The sequence below is a fragment of the Coenobita brevimanus genome, chromosome 98 (assembly GCF_032717465.1).
Source record: "Coenobita brevimanus isolate Jiangsu-jjx chromosome 98, ASM3271746v2, whole genome shotgun sequence".
In the NCBI taxonomy this organism is placed as follows: domain Eukaryota; kingdom Metazoa; phylum Arthropoda; class Malacostraca; order Decapoda; family Coenobitidae; genus Coenobita; species Coenobita brevimanus.
Window position 1 is genome coordinate 35,982,909 of NC_137051.1, and position 21,549 is coordinate 36,004,457.

Consider the following 21,549-nt stretch of genomic DNA (forward strand, 5'->3'; position numbering starts at 1 on the left):
GGATGGAGTTGAGAGGTATATGAGGGAGGGGGGGTGAGTTGGGGGGAGGGTAGTCAAATGGTGGGTGACAGAGCAACTTGGAGGCGTTTTGTCTGCGGCCACCCTTTGCGGGATTAGGGCGTCGGGCTATAGATAGATAGATAGAAAGTTGGGTTGAAACAGGGATGTGTCATGTCTCCATGGTTGTTCAATCTGTACATGGATGGGGTAATAAAAGAAGTACAAGGTAGGGTAGTGGATGTTGGAGTGGCCCTGGTGAGAGAGGATAGTGTTTGGAAACTCCCTGTACTGTTGTTTGCAGATGATACTGTGTTGTTGAGTGATGACGAAGGGGAGCTGCAAGGCTTGGTGGATGAGTTTGGGAGAGTGTGTAAGAAACGGAATCTAAAGGTGAATGTAGGGAAGAGTAAAGTGATGGTCTTTGAGAGAGGTGAAGTCAGTGAATGTACAGCGTGGTTGGATGGTGAGGAATTGGAAAATGTGAATACGTTTAAGTACTTGGGTAGTGTGATGAGTAAGGATGGAGGTTTGGAGGGTGAAGTGCTTGAAAGGGTACAGCAGGGAAGAAAGGTTGCTGGTTCTTTGAAAGCAGTGATAAGAAATAGGAAAGTGAGCATGGAAGTCAAAAAGTTACTACATGACAGTCTTGTGATACCAACTCTAACGTATGGAAGTGAAGCTTGGACGTTGTTGGAAGGACACAAGTCAAGAGTGAGAGCAGTGGAAATGAGTTATTTAAGGGGAGCCTGTGGAGTCACATGGAGAGACAGGCTGACGAATAAGGATATAAAGGAGCGTTGTGGTGTGGATGTGATAGGAAGCGTTATGAGGAACACACTGAGGTGGTTTGGCCATGTGGAGAGGATGGAGGGTGAAAGACTGACGAAGAGAGTGTATGTGAGTGAGGTGGAGGGGGGAAGAGGGAGGGGGAGGCCGAGGATGAGATGGAGGGATGGGGTGGAGAGGTATATGAGAGAGAGGGGTGTGAGTTGGGAGCAGGGCAGTGAAATGGCGGGGGACAGGGCGACTTGGAGGCGATTTGTTTGTGGCCATCTCAAACGGGATTGAGGCGTCTGGCAATAGATAGATAGAACTTCTCTCTGTCGCCCTCCATTAATTCCACGCCAGTAAGTGTGGTTGGGTATCAGATGGCTAGACTTCTTTCTCTTCAAGGCTGTCTGGTTTATTTTATGTATTCAATCAGGTATTATTAATGTGGATTCTAACCCGTACCAGGCCTCATGTGTGTCTAGTCCTCTCTTGTCCCACCCACACGCACACGACTACAGCTACAACTACACACACACACACACACACACACACACACACACACACACACCTAAAGCCTTATCTGCAACCTAGACCAGACCACTATTCTCTGCCGTCAAAGCCTCCCACACTACTATCATTTTTACAAATGCCACCATCTAAAGGATCATTACTTCTATAAACAAACCCACATTTGCAGGTGGTAGCTGGTGGTGACCATCATCCACTCATTTAATGTAGTGCTGCCTACTTCTCCTCCATCTTTATGATTTTTAAAATTCTTTTTCTATGTCTGCCCACTTCTGTTTCTCCCATCTTTCTTGTCGCTTTTATTACTCTTTATTTCCACTGCAGGTGGCTCTGTATTAAGTGGCAAGTCTAATGATTCCTGCAACCAAAGAAACCATTTACAACTCTCGGTGGTAACCATATAGCCAAAGTAAAAAGTACTCAGACAGCGTGTATCTCCGTCAACGCCACTGCCATTAAAAAGGATCCGGATCCAGATCCGTGGAGATATGGTGTGGAATCCATGGGATCTGGATCCACCTCAAGATTTAATCAATGTTCCTTGACCCACAAAATTTTACTGAAACTCACTGGGAACTTTTGGAGATACTGTACGGGATACCTTGGATCCTGATCCGGATCCGGATCCAATGTATAAATTTAATAAATTCTTTCTTCGCCCATGGCCCACCCTTTCACAAAACATAATTGAAATTCATTGAGAACTTTTGGAGATATCGTGTGGACAAACAAACCAACAAACATCGGTGAATACATAACCTCCTCCAACTTTGCGGGTGGAGGTAATAACGGGGTGATGTGGAGCCTACTATCGTGCCTCTGTTGACTGGGTGGAGTGACGCCACTGAGGAGTCAATCTAAGAATCTATCCTCCACACCCTTCACCGCGAACCAGAGTGAGGCGCTGTCTACTGCATGGGAGCATCGGTTCACTGAGGACGACCCTGCAGGGGCGGTTATTTTCCTGCGGTTCATGGATCTGCTCGGTCAGATGGACCGGGGTTACTTCAACAATAACAACCCTCACTTGCAGCCACAACCCTCAACCAGCATACATTATTGTACTCACATCCACATTCGTATCCACATTCACAATATTACCTACACTTACAGCCACATCCTCACACACCCACACCCCTGCCTACACTACCACATTAACTCGTATATCCTCACTTACAGCCACATCCTCACACACCCACACCCCTGCCTACATCCACATTTAAAGCCACATCCTTAAACACCCACACCCACCGACGTGTCACAAAAAGCACCCCCACTTAAACCATCGCACCAGTCTTGAATGAGATAGCCAGGTATGGACTGTGGGTACTAGAGTCCAACTGGTGATACGAGAAGGTCCACGCCATCTGGTGCATGTAGAACCGAACCTCGTAAACGAGCTTCCTAATCTATGCCCAGGGTTGGATAAAGGAAAAATAGATATCCACATTTGTACCCACACCTACACATGCATTAATGGGGGAAACTGTTATGTACGTGGGTATACAATAATATTTTCCACTTCGACATCTGATGGCTCTATGAAATTAAAATCCACATACATCTTTTTCTTTACACATCCACTCTTACGCTCTTTATCCTCGCACATCCGCATTTAGTCCTTATCCTCACACATCCACATTTAATCCTTATCCTCAAACATTCACTCATTGTCCTAATCCTTACACATCCACATTTACACTCCTAATCCTCACACATCCACACTCTGTCCTTATCCTCACACATGCACACTTACATCCCTCATCCCCACACATCCACACTTACACTCCTTATCCTCACACATCCACACTCATTCCTAATCCTCATACATCCACACTTACAGCACTAATCCTCACACATCCACACTTACAGCCGTAATCCTCACACACCCACACTTAGTCCTAATACTCATACGCCCACACTTACAGCCCTAATCCTCACACATCCACACTTACACTCCTTATCCTCACACATCCACACTTAGTCCTTATCCCCACGCATCCACACTGTCATATAAACCATCCCAGCCATTCATCACCATACTCATTTTACATGTACGGACCTTCTGGCCTATATTTACATCTATCTATCCATCTATTGCCAGACGCCTTAATCCCGTCCGGGGTGGCCACAAACAAATCGCCTCCACGTCGCCCTGTCCCCCGCCATCTCACTGCCCTGCTCCCAACTCACATCCCCTTTCTCATATATACATAAGCCTACTTGTTGTATTAGGGTCACTTAATCTATATATTGACCCGTTTACTACAGTTTATACTTTATACAGAAATTTCGTGCATAAAGAGTAAAAAATAGCTTCGTACATATAAAAGAAGGTTTCGTGCATAAAGTAAAAAATTCGTAATTAGAGTAAAAAGTTTCGTACACAGAGTAAAAAAAAAGTTTCGTACATAAAGAGTAAAATTTTCATACAGTAAAAAAAAAAAAGTTTCGTTCAAGAGTAAAAAAGTTTCGTACGCAAAGTAAAAAGTTTCGTTCAAGAGTAAAAAAATTTCGTACGCAAAATAAAAAGTTTCGTACGTAGAGTAACAAAGAGTTTCGTACAGAGTAAAAAAAAGTTTCCTATATAGTAAAAGGTTTCGTAAATAAAGAATAAAAAGTTTCATACACAATATAAAAGTTTCGTACAAGTAAAAAGTTTCGTACAAAAAAGAGTAGCAAGCAGTCCCCTTTAACCCTTTCAGTACGATAACCTTTTTGACATGTAATTCTCGTATTCTTTTATTTTTCCAATCCTGTCTATGGATGACCCCTCGTAGTGCAAAGGTCGACGCCAGACGGGATATAAATACACTCACACAAGCCCCGCGTCCACACCTACACCCACACCCCGGCCTACACAGACAAATTTACCGATACATTATGAAATTTGAGATCAAGAGGAAGGCCCCCGGATACTGCCATTGTCTGCTTCTGCGTTGGTATTCTTGTAAAATTCCAGATAATTCTACTGAGGCGAGTATTAAAGCTCCCTAATACCTTTTCCCAAGCGACTTACTTTGCTTCCTAGGCTTTACTGTCCATCTCCGTGTTACATAAATCATCCTAATAGCGTCAGACTCTGCACAGATAACGTGCAATAGGATATTAACCAGTCATATCCAAAAATCAAATCGCTAAGGATGGGATGTTAGGGAGCTTCTCAACCGAGGAGAACAAGGGCATTGGAGGGTCTAAAGAAGGCTATTTCCAAAACATCTCAGTTCGAAAAAACATTCTAAAGATAAGTAAAACTGTCTATAAGTAGTAGGAAAAATAAAAATGTGTGGGTCATCGGATTGAAAAGGGTTACAGGTGTCGTTATTATTATTACACCTTTTTAGTTTCCTCCTGGTAACTCATGACAATTAAAACCAAACTAAAGAAGCGCTTGGACCTGGAAGAGTTAGTTACAGTCCTCAGTAACCTCTTCTCTGCAAGATGTGTCCCCTAAGTTGAATAAAATCGTCTTGAAGTGGCAAAAATTAAGATTGCTGATTTTGTTAAGGGAATGCAAGATTGTCTCCACATAACTACATTACACAGCATCACAACACCCACGACATTACAACACCCACATCATCACGACATCCACGCCATTAAAACATCCACACTGTCACAACACCCATACCATCACAACCCACGCCATCACAACACCCACACATATCCCCACAACCACAGGCAAAACCACAATCTTTCTCAGCCGGTGTGGTGCAAGAAAGCGCATTCCCCAGGGCTGAGTGGATTCTTAGAAATCCACCCACGTCTTAAATACGTTCAACTGCCCGCCTAGGTTCATTCCACTCTCCACTTACCTCCTCTTTCCAGTCCAGCATCGCAGCCCATACTAACGCTGCTTTTATCAATCCACCTTTTGTTCACACTTACATTCCAATCTTGTCAGCATCCCCAGAATTAATAATGTTTTCATTGATTCGCACTTCCCTTCACACTTGCATTCCATTCCTGCCACCATTCCATCCATGAGATAATTCAGTGCTGTCTTTAATCATCCATACATCTATCCACATTTAGCTTCATGCCACTCTCCACTTATTCATTCGTTCCAATCCACATTCCACTCTTGCCAGCATCTCATTTAAGAAATATTCTAATGCTGTCTTCAGTCATCCATACATCCATCCACACCTATATCCATACATCTGTCCACACCTATCCTCATGACACTCTCCATTTACACATTCGTTCCAGTCCACATTTCACTCTTGCCTGCATCCTATCCATACACTAATCAATACTGTTTTCACTCATCCATGCATCTATCCACACCAACACACCCACTCACTAAAGACACTGATACATCTATTGTCCCTACTGTAAGGAGATTTTGTAGTTCTTTGCGAATCATTTTGCGTCTTCCACTCTTATACCTTATATTTTAGCATTTTTGTGAGGCAGCTTCGTCGATTATGATGTAAGTGACATAACGGAGAATATAAAGGTGCAGTATGGAAATAAAGCGCCATGGAATAGGTGTTTGGAGGTCCTCTATATCACTGAAAATACAGCTCTGGTGACCGTAAATTTAAAACTGAAGTGTGTGCAATCCCTCAGTCTGAGTCACTATCACCTGCAGTTGTTAGATGTGACCAACGTGCATCCAACATTGCCGTGTGAAGAGAGCAATGGTACAGAAACTCAGACATATTCTGTCATCATCACATACTTCAGGAATTAACATCAGAAAACTAGGAACCTGTTCATACCTTCGCGTACTCAGTTTTAAAAGTAGTGATATGAATTCTGTCCTGCACCCTAGCCCAAAGGAGAGCAATGGAAGTTTGGAGGGGTGGGTAAGGTAGGGCAATTTACCGGAAAATATAGCTGAGAGAAGAGTCAGTGAGTAGGGGGAGTGGGGTCTGTCCTTACATGGGCCAACCAAGGATAATGACGAAACACACCGCCCACTCACTCATACACATTCCCCCCGCGTGAAGTGTCCAATCCATTTCCTCCCGTCATATACCCAGTCCTCCCTCTTGTATTCCATTTCACAGTCCATCTACCCAGTCCTGTTCTCTCCCACTGTCCGCAACCCATCCTCAAGATCTCTGCATTCTTTTTCTAACCAGACTTCATCCTCTAACTCTGTTCATTCCCACGCCAGTCCACTCTATTCTCAGACCCTGTTCACTCCCGACCCCACCTGCCTCCCACCTGTTCATATCCATTTCCTCCCATATTTCACATCCATTCCTTTCCCCTTGTGCTGCATCCTACACTTCACCGAGTCATGTTTTGTCCCATGTTTGCTCAAATCCTACCACTGAAAAAATCTCTGTTCCCCCTCCCACCCACACCCCACCCTTACTCCACTGTCGCACATACCCACACCTCACCCTCAGACATACCCACATCCCACCTACAACACACCCACACCCTACTCTGACACACCCAAATCACACTCTCATACACACATCACTCCCCACGCTCACGCACACCCACACGCTACCCTCACACACCAGACCCCACCCTCACAATGAGCCACATCCCACCCTCACACACACCACACACTACGCACAACACACCCACACCCCACCCACAACACACCCACACCCTACCCACAACATGCCCACACCCCACCCTCACAACATACCCACACCCTACCCACAACACACCCACACCCTACCCACAACATGCCCACACCCCACCCTCACAACATACCCACACCCTACCCACAACACACCACACCAGATTTACAAGACACCCACACCCACACCCAAATCACAACACACCCACACCTCACCCTCACATACACACCCACACCCCACCCTCACCCACCCACACCCCATCTTCACAACCATCCACACCCCACCCTCACATACACACCCACACCCCACCCTCACATACACACCCACACCCCACCCTCACACACACTCACAAACCTGGCCCACTGCCTCTTACTAACCTGTTGTCATTCACCCACACCGACAGGCATAAAGTCACCCACCCATTCCAGCCCACTCTACACCCACCACCCTGCATTCCTCACCACACCCACTCAGCCCGCATGCGTCCTTAACCCCTTCACTACAAGTACGCATTTTGTATTTCTTGCAACAACCAGACGATTTTATTCAGCTTAAAAAAAAAATGGCAAACACTTGGTAGATGAGGTTAATGACGCACTTACCTACCCCTACCTGGCCGCAAAATCTACCCTACGCTGAATATAATCTTTTGTAGGAGGAAGAAAAAGGAAAAATGGACATTACCGAGAAAGAGAGAGAGAGAGAGAGAGAGAGAAAATAACCACCTCACTCTCAAACACCTGTGGATAAAATAATCTTGTGAGGAGAAGAATATAACAAAAATAGCTCTTACACCGTCAGATTTAATGATGACTATTTCTAAATCTTTCACTACAAGAGTTCTCGAAACCCTGAAAATTTATGTGGCGCGCAAAAAATAAAAATAAAAGTTATATTTAAGACGTAATCGCACCGAAAGGGTTGTGGATCTTGGAGAATATTTTCCAGTGTCACTACGAATGGTGCTCAAAAAACAAAAAATTCGTCCCAGTCACTTAAATGAACAAATAAAGAGATAAATAAATATATAGACAGACAGACAGACTGACAGACAGATAATAAATAAATGTCGGCGTGCGAAAATTGTTCTAGAGACACAAACACTTCCAGAGAATCACCCTAAATTAACCCGCATTCTACACATGAGACAAATATCACGCTCATTCTTTTTTCTCAACTAGCATCTCTTACACCAACCCACAGCGTCTTCCTACACTCCGTTCACTTCAACCTGGCTTAGATTTTAGTCCTTTTGCAGCTTATTTCCCATAGCTCAGTGACAGGAAACAGTGCTACGGCTCTACATCCTTTCCAAAGCACTTCTTCGTGACTAGCATCGAATTCTACACTAATGTTCATCTGTTGTTTTAGCTCATCGTTCTAAAAGGAGAGTTGGTAATTTCTGGACAAGTTAAAATGGAGAGTGTAAAGCTTATATTCATAATTTTTAAAAGCTGCTCCATTCTTTATTATTATTATTATTATTATTATTATTATTATTATTGCTGTTATTATATTATTTTTTTGTTTAAACCCCTTCAGACAGAGGACGTCAATTTTGTGAGTCATGTTATTTTCAGAGGTTTATGTTCGACTTAGAAAGGGCCTCTCCTGAAAGTAAAGTTAGAGAGAGAGAGAGAGAAAGAGAGAGAGAGAGAGAGAGAGAGAGAGAGAGAGAGAGAGAGACTAACCCCAACTTAAATAAATGATGTCTATATTTAACCTGTCCAATCCCTAATCTCTCCCCCCCCCACCTGGAAAAAAATCATCAGGCGAGAACAAAAAAAGAAAGAAAAAAAAGAAAGAATGAATGAAAGAAAGAAAGAAAGAAAGAAAGAAAACATGAAAATAAGTCACTGAAGCAAAGTAGTTAAACCCTCCTTTTAGTCACACATACAAACTTTCATTCACTCTGTCCACTTTAACTTGGCCTAAAATTGCCATCTCTCCATCTTGAATGCTGGGTTGTAACAAGAGATTAGCACTGGCATTATAGTGCTAGTCACGAAGAAGTGCTATGGAAAGGATGAAGAGCCGTAGTACTGTCTTAAGCTGGAACAGAGCTACGTGAAGTAAGCTGCAAAATGACGAAAATGCCCGTCAAGTTGCAAAGGGACGAAAATACCCTCCACGTTGAAAAGGGACGAAAATGCCGACTAAGTTGCAAAGGGACGAAAATACCAAGTTGCAAAGGGACGAAAATGCCGTCCATGTTGCAAAGGGACGAAAATGTCAAGTTGTAAAGGACGAAAATGCAGGCCAAGTTATGGTGAACGGACTATGGAATTCACATTCGGAGTCTCTGTATGTTTTCAGTACCTTCGCAACTGAGAGACACATGTGGCCACTACAAAAACTGTTTACTGAAATCTACCATCATCTCACCACTACGTAAACACTCCAGATAACACAACATTCTCCCATGTTTTCAAATCTAGGCCAACTTTGTATAACGAGTTCTTTTATGACGTGATTTTTTACTTTCTCTTCCTTTTCTGGGTCATTCTTATAATTTTCTTTCGTTTCTTTGTAGTTCCCTCTCTTCTTTTAGTTTATTTTGTTATTTTTTCTCGTTTTCTTTATTTCTGCTTTCTTTCTACTTCTTCTTTATCTCCTCCTCCTCCTCCTCCTCCTCCTTCATCATCATCATCGTCATCATCATCATCATCATCAACTTTTCTCCTCCTCCTCCTTCATCATCATCATCATCTTCTTTCCTCCTCCTCCTCCTCCTCCTCTTCTTCCTCCTCCTGTACCCGTATCAGCCTCACTACTAATGAAGGCCAGACGTACATGGACTCCCATAATTATATCTAACTCTTCAACACCCACCTGCAACCATCTACCCTCCACTTATGTCCATCACCACCACTTCATACGCTCCTACACCCAACGCCGAAGCATCTACACCTAAACCTACACCCACAACGACACAGCTACCTCTACACCCACACACCCACCTAACCTCCACCCCCACCAAATCCAGCAACATTAATACGCTCCTACACACACCAACACCTGGGCAAACACCTGCTCACCCACCTCTACATTCACACTTACACCCACACCTACACCGATGTACTAAAATGTCCTTATATACACACACCTCCCACACACTCGTCAAGATGAGGCTCACACACTTTTTACCACACCAACTGCTCTCTAATTTACTACTTAATGATGGTGTGTGCCTCCTACACCTGCCCGTATCGAAATTGCTTCTGTTTAATTTCAGTTCGGTTCTTTTATAATTCACTCGCGCAGTTTTGAATTAATTTTAGGATGTTTAAATTCACTAATGCTGTCCTAATGTCTTCTTCATCATATTCAAGCGCGCACGCACGCAACGCACGCACGCACGAGCATACACACACACACACACACACACACACACACACACACACACACACACACACACTAGCCGGTGGGCCAGTGCCCTCCCGTCTGAGTGTAGGTTGACGCGCACGCACACGCACGCACAAACACACACACACACACACACACACACACACACACACTCTCTCTCTGTCTCTCTCTCGTCCCACACTCAGCCACACTCTCTCAGGCATCCTTACATACCCACTTTACTCTGCCCTCACCTTCCACAGTTCCTTCCACTCACGCCCCCTCAACACCCACTCTTGCTCCGTCGTCCACTTCTCTTCATCAAAGAAAGCACATTCACATCTTCTCCACCTATTGCAGTACCACACTCAGTCATGCTTTGAAATTCCACCCTAATATACCAACATGTACCCAAATTCACTCACATTCACGTATACTCACATCTTCTCCATCCTTATCACTACAACATGCTGCGGATCCACACTCCACCATCCTGTAAGACTTCCACTTCAATCTACCCACACACACCCAACTTCATCCTCATTCCCACACGGTGACTTTCTTGACTGGGTTTACTCTTGCTACATCCAGACGATTTTGCTAAGGTTTGGGGAGATTTGTATTGAAAGGGTTGATATACGAGGCTATTATTTAACCTCTCCACCTCGAAAGCCTCTCTTGACCTAAATTTCATCGTCTGGCGGTGCTGAGAAAAAAAAAAAAAAAAAAAAAAAAAAAAAGACATCGGACTGAACGAATTAGGTCATCATTTTTTCCCTCTCCACGAAAACCAAAATTAATTCATTAGAAAATCGTGATCAGCCATCCATCGAATTCTGCGTCATTTTATACACACTTTACTAAATCCACGCAAACCTTCCCGAATGCATCCACACCGTCCCAGATCCACTCAGGCCCCCGCATCCACCCACCAGCCTCTCCAGTCCCCTCCACTCCTTCATTCTCCGCATGCCATTTCAGTCCACTCACGTATTCTCAAATCCTTCCACACAATTGCAAAGCCACCCAAAACTTCAGTGACGCACCTAGATCTTAAACTTCGCTCATATCTCCACATTCACATTTAACTCTCCCACACTCATCCATCCCCCCAGAATACCACTCTCCTCCACCCACATCTTGTCAAATTCACCCCTACCCTCGTATCCACACACCAACATTTCCACTTCCCTACTCTCATCTCCACACTTCCACTCCTGTCCATCCAGACCTCGTATCCATCCTCATTCACTCCCCCACGTCCATTCATCCCCAGAATTCCAATCCCCTCCACCCACACCTTGTCAAATCCAACTCCACCCTCACTTTCACACACCATCATCTCCACTTTCTTACTCTCATCTCCACAATTCCACTCCTGTCCATCCAGACCTCGTATCCATCCTCATTCACTCCCCCACATCCATTCATCCCCAGAATTCCACTCCCCTCCACCCACACCTTGCCGAACCCACCCCCACCCTCGCCTCCACACCTCCCCCTCGCGGCCTTGAGCACTAAGCTGCCTGGAACCGGCCTTGGTATTTACAAGTTGGGATCATAACAGAACAACACACAGTCCACCTTGAAAACAAACACAGATTCGTTTGGTTTACTATGGAAAGGCAAACAAGACACTGCGGGCTTCATCAACGCACGTTCACACACCTACACCACTGGCGCGCACACACACACACACACACACACACACACACACACACACACACACACACACACACACACACACAAATAACATATACTTTACCGCACTTAAAGACTTATACACCCCTAAACGCCACACTACACGCAAGTACTTACACCAACACACACACACACACACACACACACATCTGGGTACGGCCACACCCTCAGTACACACCAAACATGTCGGGCCACACGTAAACCTCGCCATACATCACGAAATGAAGTGGGAGGGGGAAAAAAAAAACTGACGGGAATTTTTCACACCAAGGTAGATAAAAATTTGCATAAACGTTAGAATGGAAGTGATTATCCCCATAACAGGCGTGCATATAACCTCGACTCTCTCCATAAAAAAAGAATATAGAAAAGGCAACAGGGAAAGGAAAATTCACGCACTATGTTTTCGCCGAAACAATAGCCTTCCTTGTGAACCTAAAACAAATCTGACAGAACCGACTTACAGCATTAAAACAAGATAAATATTCACTCTTTTACCGACTGGGTGTAGTGGGGAGATAAGCTGATAAGGATATGGCAAAAACGAGGCAAATTAAAAGCTCAGATCGTAATAAAATCCATTGGTCAACCTCCCTCACCACTTTTTTTTTCTCTCTTTCTCGACCGGCTCGCGTCACTAAACACTAAACAGGCTTAATTATGCTGCCCAATGAGTCCACACAGGCTTTTAGTGGCACAATCAGTGGGGAATCGCACGAGGGACCTTACGCAGCGCACAAAAGCCATCTGTCACCCTCAGCACACAACCTGGACACGAACAAAAAGGGTATTTCGTGGGTACTTTTGTGTTTTGGCGCCCCTGACGGCTTCGGTGAAACTCGTACCCTCGGCACCAGCGTGTTTATTCGGCCCCGAGTGTGGCTAAAGCCTCGTATAAACTATAATATATAATATTTTTTTATATTTTTTGGTAAATGTATCGTGAGCTGTTCTTTGTGAGTTGATATATATTGACATCTATGGCCAATTAGGTGCTATTTTGTAAACACAGTATGGTATATTCTGCTGGAAATATTATACTTTTCTTTTGTTTATACCGATATGTTCTGGGGTCCGTATTCCCGTCGGTTAAGGATGCTCCCTTGCACCTCTTCCTTAGCGATTTGTTTTTTGGATACGGCTAATTAATATAAACTTGTATGTTATTCATGCTAAGTATGGTGTTAGTGGAATGATTTAAAAGACACAGAAAAGGAGAGTAAGGAGTAACCAGCAAAATAAATCACTTAGGAAGAGATGTTAGGTAGCTTCCTTAACCCGACGAGAATATATGCCTGGGGGTATAAGTGTTGTATGGTCGGGAAAATAATATAACGTATTTTGACTTCATAAAAACCTGTTCAAATAGAAGAATGTTACAGACCGAAATTGTAACTGAAATGAATAACAGTACCTTCAAAATAAACCACAGTATACATAAGTGGGTTTAATAAACCAGTATACAGTTGACCCGGGTGCGGTGTGGTGCAGTGAGGATCTGTCCCTTCTCCCCTTGGGGCTAAGATACGGATAAATGTGTGTGTGGATGAGTATATTGGAAGTGTGTCGTCCTGTCTTGGCTACCTCCCTTTCCTTGGGGGAAGCAGCCTAGGTATACAGATAGATAGATAGATTATTTGAACAAAGTAATTTTATCTCAATTTGTCGCTACACCTAAAGCTCACTCGCCTTAAGTTTTAAAGGATTAATTTAAGGTGAATTGATGGTCGTACTTATGCACCAGTACATCTGTAATCTGATGCACGCAGGGAACAATCTGCGTGCAATTTGGGTGAGCGTTGAACTTAAGCGGAGCAAAATGGCTGGGTACGGAGAGACAGGGGTGCATATAAAGGAGAGACAGGGATGCATATCATTAACACTAGCAGCCTCCACGCCCACACCTGCCTCGCTCTCACCTCCGCCAGTTTGGGAGTAGGTATTAATCACCTCCCTAATCTCCCTCTCTAATCAGCCGGGGAAAACATGAGGTAAAAAAAATAAAAACTAGAAAAACATTAGGATAAGAGACAGAGCTAACTTAAATTTTCTCCATACCTGTAAATCGATAAATCGGTGAAAGAAATTTACTGTTTATTCGTCTGGCTTGGCAGGACGATTATTATTATTATTTTTTTTAAAGTTATTGAGGAGTTTAGCCGTAATGAAGATTAAGTGAAGGTAAAGGCAACTCTCAGGTATCCATATGCACAGGTGGCGGACCAGGTGAGGCTCTATTCATAAAGTGTCCTAACCAATTTTTTTTTGCAATGAAGAAGCCTCCGTATCAGTGAATTATTATGAGGGATTATTTTTGATCGGCTGTATTTTCTCTATATTTTTTCTAGTTTGGTTATCAAGTGTTTGGTGGTCGTAGGAGTGAAGATACGAGTAAAAGAAAGGAATTTTATGAATACATCTTAAAGTTTAGGAAATTTTATGAATACGGTACCAAGGTCCTATTTATAAACTCTCTCAAGCTAAAGTTATGAAGATTGATTGTTTATACATTATCGTTCACTTGAACAGCCTCAAAACACTTCAAAACGAGAGAGAGAGAGGGAGAGAGAGGGGGGGGAGAGGGAGAGCCTGTGATAATAGTTAAACGTTACACATACTTTTTCTCCTTTAAATTCCTTCAGATTCTTTATAAAAATCCACCCCAGGCCAGTTCAACCAGGCTTTTGAGGTGAACGATAATAATGAGACTGGACATGGGGGACAGGGAGAGGAGGTGCATGATTCCCACAATGTTTCGTCCCGGCAGCACAGAGCGAAGAGTTTAGGGGTGCCGAGCCGAACGTGACGCGGAATATAAACAACTGCCGCGCAACACTCCGATTTTAGCAGGTTTTGGCGGGAAGTCTGCCTGATCTCCCTCGCTTGGCTGAACGCATAAATCCCCCCAGTGGCGCAATAAATCCTAAATCTCCCAAGTGGTGCAATAAATTCTAAATCCCTCTGGTGGTGCAATAAATTCTAAATCCCTCTGGTGGTGCAATAAATCCTGTGTTAATACCTTCAGCTTGCTTGCATCATCAGGTTTGTTGGTACCAATTTTTTTCGTTTTCAGTAAGGCCCCCCACCCCCACCCCTACTTTAGTGGTAAAATTTAAAAAAAGGCTTAATATAATCCCATCAGCTCGAAAACCCTGATAAAAATGAAATCCTCTGCGGAGGCAAAGAATAAAACAGAAATAAACGCCATTTGAGTGAAAAAATAAATCCATCTTGCTAGACTGACGACACAGTTTAATTTATATATATATATATATATATATATATATTGGAGCTAGTAGAAAATAAATAAGCTTTGGACTGTACGCCTATCAATTCAAAGAGGTTCATGGAGGAAGTCAATCTTTTTTTTTTTCTAAGTCATATTTCTCCCCAAATATGCGATCCTTAGCTGTCCGATTACATACACGTCCCCGACTACACACACACACACACACACACACACACACACACACACACACATAAAGGAGTCCATTAGTGTCTTACTTTAGTTCGTTCACCTTAACTTGGCGGAGATTCTCGTCCTTTGCAGCTTAATTTTCATAGATCAAAGGCGACATAAGACAGTACGGTTGTGTATCCTCCCCCTAGCGCTTCTTCGTGACAAGCATCGTATTCAAATGTTAATCTCTGGCGGAACACGACAATACTACGGCTCTATGTCCTTTCCACAGCACTTCTTCGTGACTAGCATCATATTCTAAGGCTAATCTCTTACAACTCAATGATAAAATGCGATAATATTAAGGCTCCAAATTGTGTCTATAGCACTTCTTCGTGACTAGCATAATATTCAAACATTAATCTCTGGCGGAACACGACAATACTACGGTTCTACGTCCTTTCCATAGCACTTCTTCGTGACTTTCATCATATTCTAAGGCTAATCTCTTACAGCTCAATGATAGAATGCGATAATACTACGGCTCCACGTCCTCTCCATAGGAATTTATTTTACTCCAAGAAGATTTTAAAATCCATAGCACTTCTTCGTGACTTTCATCATATTCTAAGGCTAATATCTTACAGCTCAATGATAGAATGCAATAATACTAAGGCTCCACGTCCTCTCCATAGGAATTTATTTTACTCCAAGAAGATTTTAAAAACCACTGGGAAATCTCCAGATAAATCATATGTCTGAGGATTAAATGACGATATACAAAGCTTTAAATTGCTGTAAATCCCTCCAAGTTTCTTGAAAAGACTGTAAATACCTCCAAGTTTCTTTAAATTGTTGTAAATCCCTCCAATTTTCTTTAAATTGCTGTAAATCCCTCCAAGTTTCTTTAAAAGGCTGTAAATCCCTCCAAGTTTCTTTAAAAGGCTGTAAATCCCTCCGTTTGTGTGTAAATTAAAACTGGGTAAATTATACAGTACGGCACACCAGCAGTTACTATTCTTTCTTTCTTTCTTTTTTTCGCTACGTTGCTTCTGAGCTGTTTCTTACGGGGTCTTTAAACTCAGGAAAAGATGATATTACAGGTGCCCTAGTGAGGAGGAGGAGGAGGAGGAGGAGGAGGACGAGGAGGAGGAAGGAAGGAAGGAAGGTGCAGTGTGGGTCCTTGAGCAGCCTGCCCACACCACAACCTTATGCAGCCCGAGTGTCAACATAATGGCCAGGCAGGAGGTAAGAAGCAGAAAAAAGACACACACACACACATACACACACACACACACACACACACACACACACACACACACACACACACACACACACACACACAAATCCCCCCCCCTCTAATCTGCAAGCATTATCTAAGAGTACATACACTTAAGCAAATTATTTGGTGATGGTGAAATACGTATGCAATGTCTATCTATCTGGCTGTTTATCTACCTGCCTACCCGCCTACATGTCTATCTATCTATCTATCTATCTATCTATCTATTAAGTCTATCGGTCTCTTTTTAAGTCTGCACTTGGAGGGAAGCATTTCGTGTTTAACTACTACAATGTAAGTACAAAGTCAGTGTCTTATACTTCACGAAACATCCTTATACAAAATCCAGCCTCTCTCTCTCTCTCTCTCTCTCTCTCTCTCTCTCTCTCTCTCTCTCTCTCTCTCTCTCTCAGGAAAATATGTGAGGCAGCCAGCGCGGTGTGGCCAGTAAAATTTGGGAAGTAAGTTAAAGGATGTTGTGCACTGAAATTCTACAGTAACTTCCTGTTTTTATTTTTTTCCCCCAGTATTACGGTATCTGAAATCTATAGTAAGTTCATAATGTGTGTGTGTGTGTGTGTGTGTGTGTGTGTGTGTGTGGGTTTACAGTATTACCTGCTGTCGAGTCTCCTGTATTTTGTAAACACCATTAACTTACGCCACACATCGACGGGCATAAAATCTTCTGTTTCACCCCCTGTGCCTTGTTCACCAAACCCTACATCTTCCTAGTCTGTTCACTTTAACCTGGCCCAGATTTTCGTCCCATTTCATTTTCACTTAGCTTAGTGGAAGAAAAAGACTTGCCACGGCTCAACACTATCTCCATGGCACTTCTTCGTGACTAGCATCGTATTATAGTGTTAAATTTTTGTTACAATGTCGCACTTAAAAAGGAGAGATGGGATTTTTAGGCCAAGTTAGTGTGAACAGAGTATAGAAACCATCCTACTTAGTTATTTAAAATCTGGAGAATTTACCTCTGATGGGCTAAACAAATAAACAAACGAACGAATAAGCAACAGAATGAATGAACAATTAAGCAAACAAACGAAAGAACAGACAAACAGACGAACGAACGAAAAATAAAAAAACTGAGATGGTCACTGTCTTTTTGACGTAACGGGTTGGGACAATAATTCGTTTTCTTACCTTTCTGATACCTTCTTACTGCCTCGATTACAGGAGCATTTTCATTTTTCGTCGGTTAACTTTAATGCTGTGGGTTTCCTCGGTGCAATAATAATAATAATAATAATAATAATAATAATAATAATAATAATAATCAGTGGTGGATCCAGTATTGCTGTGAGGGATATCGGGAGTGCCTGTGAGAGCAAGACGGAGAATCGGAGTGTGCCGGTGGGGCTGTCCTCCCGGGGATAGGTATGCATTCAGGAAGAGTCCGTTCAACACGTCCATAATCAACTGATCTGTCTATCTATCTGTCTAACTGTCTATCTACCTGTCTGTCTGTCTATCTCTTCGAATCCTCTCAATCACATCTGGATCCACCACTGATAAAATAATGATACCGGTACTCACTCATGCAGCCGGAGCTCAGCGTGCCGAAGTGGTCAGGTAGGCACTCATTGCAGCTCTTCCCGGCAACACCTGAAAGTGGCAGGCAGATAAGCGGCAGGCAGACAAGTGGTAGGCAGAGAAGTATTAGGCAGACACTATGCATCATGGAAACTCATTTTAACAACGTAATTTAACATATACACATACTGAGTAGCAATTCATTACATACTTTGCTTCCCACACTCCATCACCAAACTCTAAGTGATTATGACAAGCTTCTTCAGTCTACTACGTTTATGCAGATATTAGCTATACATCATCATTATCATCATCATCGTCATCTTGATCTTTTTTCCCGCCTAATGGTGAGGTGAGGTCTTCAGGTGAGACAGGGCCAAAAGGAAGTTTGCGGGAGAAATTTGTATGCTTAACGTTTACCTAATGTCACAGATTCTCTCTCTCTCTCTCTCTCTCTCTCTCTCTCTTTCAAAATGTACACTCACCAGGCTTGCAGGGACAGGCGCCGGTGAAGGGGTCGCAAATCTCACTTGTCGATCCATCCGGGTCACATTGGCACCTCGGACACCCTTCGCTGACACCACCATGACCGCGCTGAGGGAAAGATGACAGGTGTGTGAGACGGGAGACTGGAAGAACTGAGGGTCAGAGAGTCGGAAGGCTGGAGAGAAGGGAGGTTTGAGTGACGGGAAGTTGGAAAGCTTGGAGAGACGGAAAACTAGAACGACGGGAGGCTAAAAAGACGTGAGGTTGGAGAGGGGAGAGACTGGAGAGGTAAGTGGTTGAAAAGAAAAGATGCTGGAAAGATGGGAGGCTGAAGAGACGGAAGGTTGCAGAGACGGGAGATTGGAGAGATGGGAGGCTGGAGGGGTGGGAGGCGAGAAAAGGAAGACTAAAAGGACGGAAGGTTGAAAAGACGCAAGGCAGCAGAGACGGCAGGTAAGAGAAAAAGGATGCTGAAGATGAGATGATGGAGTGAGGGGATGAAGGTGAAAACTGATGATGGCGAGATGATGATGAAGGTGAAAACTGCTGATGGAGGGAAGGGAAGATGGGATGATGGAGATGGGAGGTTGAACAGAAGGGATGCTGGGGAGAATGGATGATGGAGAGATGGGAGGTTGAAGAGATGATATGCTGGAGAGGCAGGAAGACAGAGTGGCAGAAGGAAGAGGTGAGAAGGTGTGACAGAAGAATGTCCAGGTTTATTCCAATCAACTATATGAATGTCATGCAATCCCCTCAATCCCGTAACGTCTTTTACATTCCTATCTCTTGACGATTATATTTAACTTCCAGGAGGCTTTACGAATTTGAGTGGTTAGACACAACCTTCATAAACCCCTTCAGTGCGACAGATTTTTCCTCAGCCAAGTAATATGGTCTGGAGATAACGAAAATAAAACAAAGACGTCCTTGATCAGAGAGTACGTTTTTGGCGAGACCCAATCTTCCCTTGCATGCGACCCGTAGTGGTTGATTTAGGTCCTCAACTGTACTGCTGGGTAAAGAGGGACAAGGGAGAGAGTGCGGAAACAAACTGAATCCACCAGTCTGACCGACCAAATAATCACTTTTTATTTTTTATTTTTCTTTCAGCGGACAGAGAGGTGTAAGTCAATTTTTGTTGTGGTAATTCTCCGTGACCTCTGGGATTAAATATGTGACAATATTTTAAAAGCTTGAACTACATGTCCTCTGCTTTTCATAGTACATTCTCGTTCCATAAAGTTGCTAATAAAGTACATTGTAATAAAATCTAGGAGGTAACTTATCCATCCATCCATCCATCATCCAATCCTACGTTGCCCCATGAGAAGCGTAGGAGCCCAGGGTTAGGCAAGTTGGTCCTGACGTTTAAGATGAGAATGACCAGCCTCACTCATCCCTGAGTGGCATTACGTCAGCAATAAACCCCAACCACCCTGTGGACATAAACCTTCACCGGCTCTATCCGACTGGAGTGCCGTAGTTACCCACTAAACCACCAGGAACCAAAATTTGGTTATATGGTTATCACCCAGCGTAGTGAATGGTTTCCTGGTGTACAGGAAACCATTTGGCTTGTCATTCAGTGTAGAGTCACCCACAGGCAGAAGTAAGAGGAAAGAATGAAGGAAAGAAAGACAGAAGAGGGAGTGTAAAGTCACCCGTAGGCAGAAGGACAAGGAAAGAATGAAGGAAAGAAAGACAGAAGAGGATGGAAGGAAAGAAGGATGGAGGAGAGGAAAGGGCAGACACCGAGAGCAGCACTACATCGAGTGAGTGGATGGCGAGCGCTCCCACCTACCACTAGGAGGTAACTTATATATAGCTAAACATAAAAACAAATAGGAAAATTGTCAGTAAAATTCCCCACCAATATCTCCTCAAAGTGTTGCATAATTCAGCCACTCACATGCAACCTTGGGCGATTGGTTAAGCAGGCCGATTTTGTGCATTCCAATATCCCTTTGTTCAGATCACTTGCCCACACGCTCCTGGCTGGTTACTTTACTTTCCTTTCTTTTATTACTTCGACATTTTGCAGTCCGGTTTATGTTACTTATTATCCTTTATTAATAACTGCAAAAATAAGGCCTTAGAATTCATATGTTGGCTTTCTGTGTACAGTGGTTGTATTTAAATGCTTTACTAATTTATAAAGCAATAATCAGACACTTTGCAGAAGAGGTTTGTTGGTAGAAAACTTAACAGGTCCCGAACTTACATACGAACACTTCTCTGTCGTAACTAAGTTCTGTTTTAGCAAAGAGAAGAGACATTAGAAAAAAAATCACTCTAAATTATAATTCAAAATCCTTCACTCTTCTTTTCCTGTCTTTCCTGCAAAACGTAACTTTACGAAAAACTTTCTCTCGTAACTAATATCGTTTTTGCAAGAGAAACAAGAAGCATGGGAAGGTTCTGTTCTCTCCCAGTTCTTCCCATGAAACAAATCACAGTTATTATGAGGACTGATAATAAGTTTCTTGTGAATCCGAGACATGGTATACTCACAATGCTTCTGTTACACTGTTTCTTCATACTGCTTTTGTCATACTTTTTAATCACAATGTATCTGTCACACTGTTTACTCACAATACATCTGTCACACTGTTTACTCACAATACATCTGTCACACTATTTGATCACAGTGCATGTCACACTGCTTAATAACAATACACATCAGACTAGTTCTTTATTGTGCATACCACACAACGCATGTCACACTATGTACTTACAACGCATCTGTCACACTGGCGTCCTGTGAAGAGGTTGCGACACTGGCACTGTCCGGTGCTGGGGTCACACTGCGAGGATAACGACCCTACACTGTTGCACATACAGCTCAGGCACTGTCGACTGGAGGAAGAGCAAGAGGGTTGAAGTGCCTGCATTATCTGACATGGGAAAACACTTCTTTTTTTAACTCGAACTTGGCCTAA

The 21,549-nt window shown here is 43.2% G+C and overlaps 1 protein-coding gene across 1 annotated transcript in view; it reads right to left on the reverse strand.

The window, feature by feature from the left end:
* Positions 1 to 2,151: 2,151 nt before the first annotated feature.
* The window catches only part of LOC145414032 (laminin subunit alpha-1-like), a 147,075-nt gene continuing 127,677 nt past the window's right edge, over positions 2,152 to 21,549 (reverse strand). Inside the window, exons 20-24 of the mRNA XM_080283598.1 lie at positions 21,346 to 21,466; positions 18,607 to 18,715; positions 18,125 to 18,193; positions 4,119 to 4,155; positions 2,152 to 2,278 (exon numbers count right to left, since the gene is read on the reverse strand). Coding sequence (XP_080139724.1) covers positions 2,152 to 2,278; positions 4,119 to 4,155; positions 18,125 to 18,193; positions 18,607 to 18,715; positions 21,346 to 21,466 — 463 coding nt within the window. The remainder of the gene's footprint in view (positions 2,279 to 4,118; positions 4,156 to 18,124; positions 18,194 to 18,606; positions 18,716 to 21,345; positions 21,467 to 21,549) is intronic.